Source organism: Apus apus, chromosome 18 (assembly GCF_020740795.1).
Source record: "Apus apus isolate bApuApu2 chromosome 18, bApuApu2.pri.cur, whole genome shotgun sequence".
Taxonomy (NCBI): domain Eukaryota; kingdom Metazoa; phylum Chordata; class Aves; order Apodiformes; family Apodidae; genus Apus; species Apus apus.
Genome location: NC_067299.1, coordinates 5,022,265 through 5,036,225, shown reverse-complemented (window position 1 = coordinate 5,036,225; position 13,961 = coordinate 5,022,265). Strand labels below are relative to the sequence as shown.

At 36.8% G+C, this 13,961-nt stretch overlaps 1 protein-coding gene across 4 annotated transcripts in view; it reads right to left on the bottom strand.

The window, feature by feature from the left end:
• Positions 1 to 13,961, bottom strand: part of USP32 (ubiquitin specific peptidase 32) — a 71,167-nt gene that overhangs the window by 45,813 nt on the left and 11,393 nt on the right. For all 4 annotated transcript variants that reach the window (XM_051635403.1, XM_051635404.1, XM_051635407.1 and 1 more), the window contains exon 2: positions 4,358 to 4,485. In XM_051635403.1, coding sequence (XP_051491363.1) covers positions 4,358 to 4,485 — 128 coding nt within the window. The remainder of the gene's footprint in view (positions 1 to 4,357; positions 4,486 to 13,961) is intronic.

Here is a 13,961-nt window from a genome sequence, read left to right as displayed (position 1 = left end):
TAAATATTTTTTAAACTCCCACCATAACCATCAGGAAACATTTACACTCACACTTGATTAGAAAACAACAGTGAGACGTGGTGTGTGCAATTGGAGTGACACTTGTCTTCTAGACTGTCAGCAGTTCTGGCAAAAACACATGTCACTAGCAATATCTTAAGTGGGTGACATCCTGTGAATCTACTCAACAAGTTTTAAACACATCTAAACAATCTACTTTTAAACCCTCGTAAAATGAATTCATTACAGGAGTCCACGAATTCCCACATTAATTAGGACTTCAGTTTTGAAGTATAAGTGTCATTACAGCACAAAATCTACCACTGTATGAGGACCTACCACAAGGAGCAGAATTAGGATCATAAACCTACTGGATGGAACCAGTGAACACTCTAGGATGATAAATTTATCCTCAAAAAAACACAGGATAATTCTAAACCAGATTAAAAAAATAAAATAAAAACTACATCTAATTATGATTTTGCCTCTTTCCAGACACACACTGTCCACAGGGAGTTATTTTTTAAGTACTTTCCATCTTCTGCCTCTCTCAACACTGCATTTTCATCATAGGTTTAAACCAGCGCTTGCCTTTCCCTTGATGCCTCTGGCTCATTCCTACCCACACTCCACTTCCAAACTCTTGTGCCAAAACAAGCATTCATGCAGCAGTTCTGTGAACAAAATCAGGGAACAAAGTTGAGTTTGAATTAACTTTCTCTTTTTTCTCACCAGGGTTCACTAATCCAGTTCAAAGTGGGTCACCTCAGGGTGAGAATAAACAGCCAGGATTAACCTGCCTGTGAAACTGGTACAAAATAGCCACATAAATGACATGTCAAATATTCTATATGGTACCATAACCACAGAGAACATCCTGTGTAACCAAGTGCAGTCTGTTATCAGTTGTGCCCTTCAAAGGAGTCAGGCAAGACAACATTACAGTGAAGTGGAATAAGGAGAAAACCAGTTCTCAACAAGCTGCACAACACAAGTGCCATGGCTCCCAAAATACTACAAAAAAAAAAGTGCCACCATCTCTACTGACACAGGTCTATGCCAGGAAATTGTTTACCAAAGACCTAAAAACCATCAACACTTATTACTCCAACTGTAAACTAAGAAATCAGTAAAGTACTTAAAGAATTTGTGCCTTCTGCACTGACAAAGAAAAATGTAAAAACAATTATTGCTAAAAGATTTCTTTACCTTAAAACAAATCACTAACACTGGAAACAGACATCAGAGAAACTAAAATCTTCCCATGTTATTACAAAAAAAAAGCTTTTGAGGTCATCTGCTGACCACTAATTCTTATTAATAAAAGCAAATTTAGCTTCCTTAGTAGTTTAATCACTTACAATAATGTTTCATAATAAATGACTTGTAAATCACAAAGTGACAATAAACTGACACTTCTCAGAGACACTTCTGAGTAAAGATACAATCAAACTATCTGACAGCAGTTAGAGAAAACCTCTCTAAATAGGTGCAATAAGATCACTGTGAGGCTTTGTGCCAGTAGTTTTTCCTATTAAAAAAAAGGGGAGAAGAAAGTAGCTGAAAATTCCCAAAGAATATATTATATGCCTACTAGCTGCTCCATCTGCAGTGGCTGGCATGTGTTTCCTTTCAGTCCCTCAAGGATAATGGTGTGGAGCTCAAAAATGAGCTTCAGAAACATCTAATGACAAAGCTCAGACAGATCTGTGTTTCCTCAGCTACCTCAGCCTAAATGAGTTGGGATTCTACAAAAGGAGCACAAGTTTAAGTGGAACAAGAAAGCAGTTATTGGAACCAAAAGGCCTCTTCTTATCTCTTCTTTCCTTCCAGTAAGAGCAGTCACAACACTGCAGCCAGAATTCTCAAGCAAAGGGAAGGGTGGAAGAGGAGGGTTGAATACCAGAATCATTTGAATGAGTCACTGCTCTTACTATCTCAGGTGTGGTTTCCACCTTAAGGAAAAATTAAGCCAGGACTGGGAGTGACCAAACAAAACCAGCCATGGGCCTGTCAAGAGCACTGGATAGATCTGGCTATACCACATAGTACTGTGGTCACAAAAAGAAGAAAATGACACACCTAGGAAAGACTGGCTACAACAGACTTACTGCTCCAACTGCCCTTTATGCTTTGTGTACAACATGTGGAAAACCTCCCACTGTTGCCTTTCCAGCAACTGGGCACAGACTTAGCAGAGTTAATTTGCAGAACGTATCCTAAACGACCTCTAAAGAGTTATCAGGCAAGAAAGTAGTAAAAAATCCTGTATTTTTTTTCACCTATCACAGTTACTACCACCAGACTCCCTGAAGACGCTTTGCTCGATATAGTCCTGTGTGTTACCTTCAGTAAATCCTCTCCTTGTCCTCTCATCAAGCTATCACTTTTCATTGATATGCACCTTTGACTATTAAAAGATGACTGAAGGCAAGTAATGTAACTGAGGCTGATAATACAGCAGGGTCTAATTCTACAGAAAACATCAGGTAGAACTCACAGTTTCATGCCACTCTAAGATGCAGCACTTCCCAAATACATTAAATACCCCCGGGGTGCTCAGATCATCCTCTTTTATTACTAAAGTTCAATCCATTTACAAATGTTTGAATGGCTAGATTATTAAAATTGAATTTGTGCTTTATGTGGACACAATGATTGTATAAGCTTCATGGGCAATGTCATGGCAGAGATCTGAATTCCACATTTTTTACTTGTAATCATTCTGATTTCACAAGATGCCTTCAAGGCTACACTGCCTATGTAAGCAATTTGCCTTTATATTACATTTGAATCAAGAATTTTTAAAAATATGCAGTTAGCTCTGATGAACACTATAGTTTAAGTCTTAATATAACCATTTTTTAAATCAAAATAAACCCACGAAAAAGCACAAAACAGAATTCTTACACATCACAATAACAGGATTTCCAAAACAAAAAAATGCATATATTAATTTAAAAAATGAGAAATCACTGGTTTTCTTTCCCAAATTTTAATAAAATATTGTATTTTCTTTACATTTTATTCTCCATCATTCAAATTTAACCTTTCTGTGCTTTTTAAGACTTTTTAAGAACAGCTATTTTGTAAATTTTCTCAAATACAGCTGTCTCCTCTCTTCAACCATCTGCAATTTCTAACTTAATCCTTAACACTGGCATAAAAGGAATAAAAAAAAGTACAAGTTAACTCTTAATGTAAAATTCTCAGCACTCTGTATTGTTTCAAACGATTCACATATAGTGTAGGACACATTTTTTGTTTAATCTTATGGGCTACTAACAGCCAAAGCATCCAGACAACATACAGAGAAATTAATACTGAGAACATGCTTTAAGTTGTGGGCAAGTCATACACTTTCTTTTAATTTGGCACTGATAACTACATTGCACTTTTCCCTGTTAAGTGCTGAATACCCACACAAAAGTCAAACTGTTAACTATCAGACCAAAGCAAGTATTATCATCCTCTTTGTCAACACTTAGGAAAAACAGAAACAGAAACAAGAATGTAGAAAAGATTAAGCTTAGGAAAAAAAAAAGAAAAAAGAAAAACTCTGCCAGAGTGTTAAACCTTTTGCAATGCACACTTCACTACTCACATTATCTAAATAAAACTGGAAGACTTCTACGCTGCCTGGGAAGGTCAGTTACACTGCAGATACCAGAAATAGAAGCTGTGATTAGAAATGACATGGTGTAAGTTATAATCTGAAGGTTCCAGCTAATCTTTTTCTTCCCTACCAACAATATTTTAATTTCTCTCCCAAGTCAGGGACAACACCATGAAAGAAAATAATTTTTTCAACATGCACATGTGCAGGACTCTATTACTATTTTTTACATATATATATGTGTGTGTATATATATATACACACAGAATATTTATATCCATGCAGTGCATTTTTATTCTGGCTATTTTTCAGTTAATTTAAAAAGTTATTTTTAAGAACTTGTAAAGTTAATCGGCACTTTAGGCAACAAAGTAAAGGCCTATGGAACAACAGCAAGTGTATCTCTAGAGTAAAAAAACACCTGTTACAACAGCTACACACAGTGTTAAAACTTCCCAACATTTTACTTCCCCAGATCTACACCAGGTTTATTTCCAAGTTATTTACCACCTATTAGCTGGGTTCAAATCAGTAGCTCAGTCAAACACACATCAGTGACAACCCATGATCCAAGCTGGGAACAGGCCTCAGATACAGAACGTACATTGTGATATTGTATGAAAAACAAATAAATTAAATTACCTTGTGTATCTGTTTAGGTGTGTTTGTGTGTGCACACCTATAGGTGTACAGTATCAACCACATGTGCCTTCCCAGAAAAACAGCAAGTTCATAGATTACCTCAGCAACTTTTGGAGGGACTCCATCACCCAGAACTTCCCTGATGAAGCACTGTTGAGTCATGTAATAGGAGAGTCCACAAGTTCTCTTGAAAGCATCTTTCAGTCGCTTTAGCTCTATGTCTGTAACTGTTAAGTGAAAAGAGAGGAGAAAAGAAAATACTTGGTCAATAAAGATGTCATAGAAATGCAATAGTTAAGGACTCTTAAAATCCTATACACCTCACATCTACCTTTACAATAAAAAGACAGGAAGAAATTAAATGTATGATTTCCCCTAAATAGCGGGAAAATGTAACTACTAGAAAATAAGATCTAATAATCTAATCTTTCCCAAAAACTGTGCAAAGCAGGCCTAAAGTCAACATCAATGATTATAACAGTTCACTGCCTGAGTTTTCTGACTACAGTAGTGTACTATAATTTGTTCTAAATTAAGCACCATTACAGTCACACAACAGGAAAACAAGCAAACTTTATGATCAATTTTACATTGCACGTAGGCCAGATAAATTATCTGTAAGCAATAGCCATTAACAGCAGCTGCAGCAGCAAGCTTCAAACAGTTTCACCTGGCTATCAGTCTCCTCTTCTTTAAAAAAAAAAAAAAAAATTACAACTTACATGCTCATAATACAGTAAAGCATTAATTTAACAGGAATACTACAGTTAAACTTTGGACTAGATGGAATTCTTCACCTAAGATTTTGTTGCACAGTCAGAATCTGATTGCCAGCTAAAACCTGTTCAAACTTGCTCCCAATTTGTAACCATGAGAAGTTTTACAACATCCCATTTATATTTGCACATGAGCTTCCTGAAAAGCAGTCCCTGCTTTCAGATTTTACAAGCATAAAGCAACTTTCTAACAAAAGTGTTGAAGAAGCAAAGTATCTCACTGAACAAGCCAAATCCATTGTCAAAAATGAAGTTGCAGAGAATAACACCCACTGACCTGGGTCACATGGAAGTTACCCTGTAGTACAGAAAGCCATCTACAAGCCAAAAGAGCTGATGCTGTAGGTGGTAGCTAATTCACTGTATTTATAGTAAGGCACTTTCCTTCCCCTGATATAACAAGCCAGACAGAAACAACACTAACATGGCCAAAAGCTTGTCAAGCTTTTTGTCAGACAACACAAAACAGAACACTTGAGAGCTTAATCCAGCACTCCCTTTAAAGCTTCTACATTTCAATTAATTCATTCATCAAAATGACTCCTTAAAAGTAAATCACACTGAAACATTCCTCCCTAATTTTAATCCTAGTCAACACTGAAACAGATTAGTGACTTCACTTAACAGTTGTGTATAAAACTACAAATTGGGTCATGTTTCTTTTAAAATTTTATTTCATATTCTGGGTAGTTTTGACCAGAAAATAAAATTCAAAGGATCTAAGCAATAAACCTAAAGTGTGATCCACAGAGCACAGGTGTTGCCAATTAATGTGGATTTGGCAGAAGACATACTCAAGTTATCATCGTCACATAGCTAGTTTTAATAAAACAAGCACACTTAAATTATATGGCAGAAGAATGTAGGTATAATACCATTACATGGCTTGTATGGCATTTAAAATTCACCATTTCATATCAACATCTGTTCACATAGTAATTTTCTTTCTTTGTATCCTTACATGTGATGCTTTAATGAATGCTCAAACACTGTTAGGCATGCCAGATTGTCCTTAGCTAACTGGAAACAGACTTCTGATACAGTATTTACAACCTGAAGCAATATTCTCCACACTCCCCAGCTCTTCTGAATTACAGAAACAGGAAGCAAAATAAAGATCCTGCAAAGAAACTGACCCTCACACCACAGCTTTTTCTCCAGACATGTGCAAGAAATTAACAGACATGCTTCACATCAGAGGGATGCTTCACCCTCCTCTCCTCCACACCTCTTATGCACAATGGAACTACAGCAAATTTTCAGCCAGCAGGAACAACTCCCCATCCCATGTTTAATGGGTAAAAGCTTGAGATTGCTAAAGGAACATCAAAAGGGAAAGCTACTGGTTTCAATATTTTTGGCAAGGTAAAGCAAACATCCTAGATCCTAGACAAAATCTGGCAATTGTTCTTTGAGGAAAATATTTTAATTTCTTGTATTATTTTTTTATCTGCATGAATACACACACACACACTTTTAATAAAAACAGACTCTGCATTCTGCTTTTTTCTCCCTATTATTATTATTTTTTTTAATCCTCACCAGTTAATCCAATCTGGCTTGTGGTCATTTAGCAAAAAAGTTGATACACAGAGTGTTAACTAACCAGATGCTTACAGCTTTACACATACTGTGATGGACTTTCAAGTAACCTAATTATGTTTTACTGCAAAAACAATGCTGATATACACACAATATATACAACTACTTAATACAGCATTGTGCCATTACCTATGTTTACAGGTTTCATTTTCTGGCTGTATAGAAAATTAAAATAATTTTAATTTTAAAATTATCAGAGAATTGCCTTTTTTTCCAGTGTTCATTTCTAACTACTGATTTTGTGTCTCTTGCTTCCAGTTGTTGCAGTTTCTCCCCATCTTGGCAGCAGGGTGGGGAGGAGGGAAGGAGGCTCAGTGCTGATTCCCTGGCAGGGCAGTTTCACAGACCCTTCCTTACCTTCCAGCTCCTGTCACTGCTGAGCTCACTTAAATGCAAAAGCATTTCTCAAGGGGAACACAAGCATGAACTCACTGAGATTTGCCCTATTTTCTTGCTAGGATTAATTAAAAGAAATACAACAGTCCATAACCATGTAAAACTTCCAATTGCTGTTTTAATAGAAAATTTTATTCATCCAATATATGTGAACTGACTATATGCAATAGGTTAGAATATAGTTATTTATAGTCATAAATTAATTTAATAATAAAATTTACCAGCCATTCCTTTGTGAGATTCACCTGTACTGACAGAAATTAAGACAATTTACAATCTGTTAACTCCAGACCATATTAGTACTCCAGAGATATTTTATGTATCGCTTTACTTCCCTCCCTAAGTGCCTGAAACAAGTTACACGTTTCCAGAACTGACAGACATGCAACCCCCTCTCTGGTGACAGAACTGCACAGAGCGGTATTTCTTGTGCTAAATTGACGTAACAAAGAGCAGTGAATTAATTTAACCTTGGCAGAGTTGCTGTTCTGCAGTTTCTCAGGACAGAGAAGCAAAGAGGTCTCACTGTATCACAAGTGAAGACAACCACAGCAATGAAACTGTGGCCAACACTATCTTGAAGATACACAGTCCACCCCACAGTGCTGCACACAGCAGTTCCTGGTACTTCCTTGAGCACCTATGACTGCCAAGGGCATATTTCAGGCAGTGTTCAGGAAAAGGAAAATCCCATACACACGTATCTACCACGAAACACAGAAGTGACTGGGGTCCTACTGAAGGATGAGCTAGTGAGGAGACTGGGAAAAAAACTAGCCAATACTGCTAACACCTTCAAGAACAACTGTCAGTGTATCATTTAATAGCAGGTAAGTTGATCCTGCTAGTCCATGTTACACTTCAAAAGCAGGTTATCAGTGCTACAGACCACATAATATTATTGTTTGCACGCACAAGCTACAAAACGGGTCGTGGAATTACAGGAAAGGTAATTACTTCTATTCCTTTCCCAGGACACATTAAAATGACAGATGCTGGCCATTTAAAATCATCTGGAAAGCTTTGTAAAAATAAGCTCATTATACATTTAGATCCAGGCACATGAAAGAACTACTGAAATGAGCAGAGTATAAATCAAAGATATTATCGATGTTTCCTATGAGCCTGGAAGACAAATAAAATATTTGAATACAAAATCCCAAGACCAAAGTACCTATTACTCAAGATAGAGATAGAACATGATGGCATGCTGCAAGGAAATAAAACTAAGTCTTAAATTATGAAAGTAACATTTCCAGAAGCAATAGATCTATTACTGTGATATTCAAAATTAGAACACTTACACATACCCACAAGATAGCTTTTTTCTCTCAGTTCCACATGTCCTATGCAGCAAGCATCACAGACCATGGAGGTATTTTTAAACCCACCTTTAGATATAAATCTAGTTAACAACCCTGTTTCCTACATAGAGTTAAGTTCCTTCATTAAGTTCACTTCTTGCAAAGGCACAGAATTACCAGACATTTTCAGGACACAATTGCCTACAAATACCTAAGAAAAGACCATTCACAAACTGCTTTCACTAGACAGACAGGCACTACACTACTACTGTGGCTGCATTCATAACCTGACAGTGAAAAACACAACATGTAAGGCTTACTAAAATAAGTTTATGGTAACTAACACAGAAAAAAACATCTCCACATTATTCCTACCAATAACAGGTGGCACAATCTCAACATTATGGCAGAGAAAGCAATGCAATTGGAGCTGAACACCTAATCTTTATACTGCAAGACTAGAGAAGCTAACTTTTTATTGTGAGGTTCTAACTGAAAATAATAAACCAATTTTCATTAATGAAATACTGTATTCTGATTTTTCAAATTACATTTGTCTACTTCCACTGAAACAAGTGATCTTTTCCACAAAAGGAAAGCACACTATGTCATTCTGTCTAGGCAATTTTCACTAGTACAAACCTCCTCTATGTTACCTTGGCCGGATGGGTTCCAATAAAGTTAAAGACAGTTTAACAGCAGATTAGTGCTGCTTCCAACTCTCCAGGGAATATTCAAGCTCCAGTTTGTTTAATAAAGTTTAAATGAAACCATGCAACCTCAGCTAAAAATGTCACCACAACTTACAGTAATTGTACCAAGCCTCCAGCTCATTCAGCTGTCAATGATATTTTTAGTTTAATAGTGTTACTTAAACTTAATGCTGTTTATATGGATTTACAACTCTGCTATTTTTTTAAGCTCACAGGTAATGATTTGTATAGTGTCTTTCAAAACAATCCCATGCTGGAAACCAGTCTCTTTCCACTGCTTTCACTCCATGTATTTATCATCAAGTCATCCTGGAGTTTTTAGAATAAAACTGTATTTGAAGCTCAAGCTATGCAAGCCTAGATGCCCAACCCCAGACTTCAAGTTTACTTTGCCACCCATACAAAACTGACCTGACTTTCAAAGGGGATCCCCATTAATTGGGAGCTGCAGGGAAATTGTCTCAGAAAAATGCTACATTTATGTAGAAGCCTAATGTTAGATATCCACATTCTGAACATGAGATATAAAGTTCCATTTGAAAAAGGAAGGCAGAAAACCGATGAAAATACTCTCCTGCACCTCATTCTACTTAAATCTCACAGGGGTGTGTAAAAACAAGTTTAATTTATCTGAAGTACTTACTGTCAAATCCTGTAACACACGTGCTCAGTCAGCTACTCTCAAATTTAAAGTCTGTTTTGTATAAAAATTGTAGTCCAAACAGGATATATAAAACAATAATGTATGTATCACAATTTCTTTTCAGGCAGCAGATACTGTTCTTTTTGCTTATCCATTCCGTAATGTTGAACTACATCTATAGATGTACCTTGAGGTGGAAGAAATCAACCCTTACAGCAGAGCTTTGGCAAGTTTTACAGGCACATTCTCTCTATTTCAGTTAAGACATTTCATTTAAGAGATTAATTTCATTAATCTCTAATTCATTTAAATTACATTTTCTCTCCACATCCTGCAGCACTAATCCCATCCTCACCTATTTGTCTTTATCTTGGAAAGTTTTAAAATGCATTTGTGAGTGTGGTTCAGCGTACAGCACAACCTCTGTCACTCCAAGACAAAGGTCACACCAAAAAGCACACGACAACTTTACACAACAAAAACCTGTACAAAACTCAGCAAGCTGGGAAGCAAATACCTATCTCAGCAAAAGCTACTTTGCTGTTACAAGACTGCTAGTGAAATTTATAGAGAGTCATCGTAAAAATATGACTACACAACTAAATACATCTAATATTGATAACTGTGCTTGTTCAATTCCTGTCTTGGAAAAAGAGATGGAAGAAAATGTAATGTGTGTAACAATCAAAGCCAGCTCTTCACTAACAGAAGTACCTACACTGCATAATCTACCATACCTCCTTAGAGACTAAGAAGCCTAAGTTTGTACAAATTACCTCAATAGTTTTATTCAAATAATTTAAGTAGTTAAAATCTGCCTTTTTCTTTTCTTTTTTTTTTTTTTTTCCTTAAAGATTCAACACAAGGAACACGACTGAGGTCACGAATGTAAGAAGTGCCACGCACCAGTGTCTGCCTGGCATCAGCAACTAACTTCCACCTAAAGCAAGAACTAACAGAATAACTTATCTTCCCATCTTCCAGCATATGGCTGCTCTCCAGCGCCCTTGCAGAGTTTAAAGATTTACAGATGCACTGAAGAGAAGCAACACCAAAATTTACGAGCACGCACTGCTGCTTAAGATGCAACAGCTCACGTATGAATGTTAAGCAATATAAGAAACAAATATTCATTTTGAAGGGAGCATGTCTAAAGGTTAAAAGAAGTGGTTAGTCAGGCTTAATGGATTTATCACAGCTTACATAACATAATTACTATATACCTTGCCTATGACATGTGCAATGAGAGTGAGCACAGTAAATGCATTTTAAATTCCCATTGAATATTTATCAGGAAAGTCAGGCAAGCCAAAAAAAAAACAACCTTCCTTTACAACACTTTTTCCCCTACCCTTCAAAATCCAAGTACAATTTTGCGAAATGCAGTGGTGATACAGGAGATACAAAATGCAGCTTTCAGAAGCATACAGTCACCTGCTGCAGTGAAGGGTAAGTACAAAAGCACGGCATTTGAACTCTTAATACTGCCAGAGACATTCAGGCAAGAGACACTTAACCTCTCCTTGTCTTAGCTGTCTCAGCACTAAAATGAATCTAAATTGTAGTCTATACCAGACAAATGTTTGAGAAATTAACTAAGATACTCTGTAAAAAAAGTACTATAAGCTACTAATATGGAGCTTGCTTTAATCAGCGGAAAGGACAGAATCCTAATAGTTTAACTGAGGGTAGACAGAGTTAATCTGCTATGGCTACTATGAATTAACAGCCAATTAGCATCATCTGCAACAAACTGGACACAGAAACAATGCACAGATCTGTTTTCTTTCCCCTCATCTGATTAAAGTGACTGCTGGAAAAAAAGCAGTGATTTGGTAACCAGAATCACAGAAGTAACACACAAATCATCACTTCCATTAGTATAAGCAGCAGTAACAGTACAAAATAAAGCAGGAAGAAAAACCAGAGAGGATAAAAAATTCAGTTAAGGTGAAAGGTCAAGAAACTTTGAGCTCATCTGACTAGAGGATCTTACAACATATCTAGCAGAGTTGGTACTTTTTCTCACAATTTTAAGCATCAGAATGCCCACAATACTCTACGAATACACACACAAAAAATCTGAATTTCCAACGTCATTACTGGATGAAAAAAAGCTTGCTATGTCAGTGCCTCAAAAAAAACAACAACAAAAAGCCCTGCAGATGTCAAGTATACAGACCAAGCAATAATTTGCAACCATCAGCATAACACTGCATTTATCCTTTACTAAAAATAACGAAACCTGAATTTTAATATAACAGACAACTTGATCATCCTTCAGAAAACAAGCAACATTCACCTACCTCCAGCTCTTCCTGACTTCCAGCTCAGGTTTTAATAATTTTAATATTTTGATTTTTAAGTGATAATTTTACAGGTTTAATATCAAACTCACAGGGTATATAATTCTCTAACCAGACAATTATCTTTCCTGTAATCACTTGCTCAATATTTCCCCCAGGAATCTTCATCCTAGTTATACATGGAAATTTTATTACTTTTTTCATTAGTCTTTATTGTGACTTAATGGCTGTGGTTATGAAGTTGTCAAGAACCAAAGCCATTACTAAAAAGCTTCAAAGAGGTAAAAAAATGTTCAAGTGAACACAAAGCAGGTTTGGGAACCACCCCAAATAGGTAAAGCAAACGTCAAAATACAATTGAGATAAATGAGCCAGCTATGACTAAAAAAATACAATCTCTGCACCCCCTCATCCTTGCTAGAAAGGAATCCACTTGAGAATATTTTGAGGGAAAACAGAAAAAAAATCCTGCCTCCCCTAATGAAAAAAACACCAAACAAATCCACTTTTAAGGAATCTTTCATAACCAGAGTATCAAAAATGGCAGATTCAAATTACACATTGCATCTCACTAAAGGCTTAACAACTTAGCACATTTACCAGTAATAGGAATTTAAGGATAAGATCAACACACTTTCAGTATTTAAAAAAGAATAAATCAAAGTATTCAACCCAATTGTTTTGGGTTGTTTTTTTTCTCTTACCTATTCTTTGCTTTTTGGTTGTAGTGGCTCATCCTGGTAATAAAGCTTTTCTTGGTTCTATTAGACCCAGCCACCAAAGGTTTAACATCTCATGTGCAGAGGGCAGAAGATTTAGTTATTACAATGGGATTTGCCAATTTTCTGTAACATGAATACTTAGCATTTATGTGACGCTTTTAATCTTCAAAGGGCTTACTTCTCACCGTTACCATCCTCAAAAAGAATGCCATTAAGTATTATTAGCCTGTTTTATCCATCTGTAAAGTATCTCCATCAGGGCACACACTGTCACATTGCTATTTGGATTACGTTTGCTTCAAGCAAAGCTAATCAGTACAGGTTCTGCGACAACCCTCCCCATAAGACCAGTGTGGATCGGAATTGCTACATAATAGCCCCAGCAGAGAAATAATCCTTCCACCATCTGAGCACTTAAATCTTACTGCCTATATTTGATATCCTCTGGAATTAAAGGAGCCTACTTCTATATGCTTAGCAGTCCAACCCTGTAGGCCACAGGAGAAACCTGAAAGAATCTGAAAATTCAGAAACCTTCACAGACCATTAGATTATCTTTCACCATTTGTACGACCGCAAATTTAAGTGTAATAAACTGCAGTATTAGGGACAAAAGTAATCACTGTTATCAACTAAAGAACTGGCAAACTCATTCTCAGTGACTGAAAAAAGCCATTTCTACCCCTGACTAATTGCAGGTTGCCACCTTTCCAAGCCACAGGCCCCTGTCAGAGCACTTGTTGTTTCTTCCAAGATGAGGGGCAGTCCCTTTCTAGATGCTCTGAGTAAATTATTGCTGACCCTGGAGAAGAGAAAACACACTCCGCTAAGCTGGCCAGCACAGCCAGGCATGGAAACAGCTCAGGAAGTAAAAAGAAAGGAGGCAGAGGTACAAGTTTTAAGTGGGTTTAAACATAACTTGTCTTGCTGCAACAGCAACAAGAACCCCAAACCCCCCTCTGACAGACAGAAGCATGGACAGAAATTATTCAGGAGTAGGGGAAGCCCTAAAAGCAAGCAGCCCTGTCTGGGACACCCACCTTCATCCAGGCAGAGTTGTCATTCATTGCCCAGTTTCTAACCTCTTTGCTCCTCATTTTTCTTTCCTTTTCCACTACTATTTTCTTCTGATGGCTCCTGATAGTTCACATAGTTTGTACCGCATTTCCTAGGAGGATGGTTTTAGCTCTCAATGTTTTCAGTGTTTGGAACAGACATTTAGCCCAATTTAGACTAGAAAT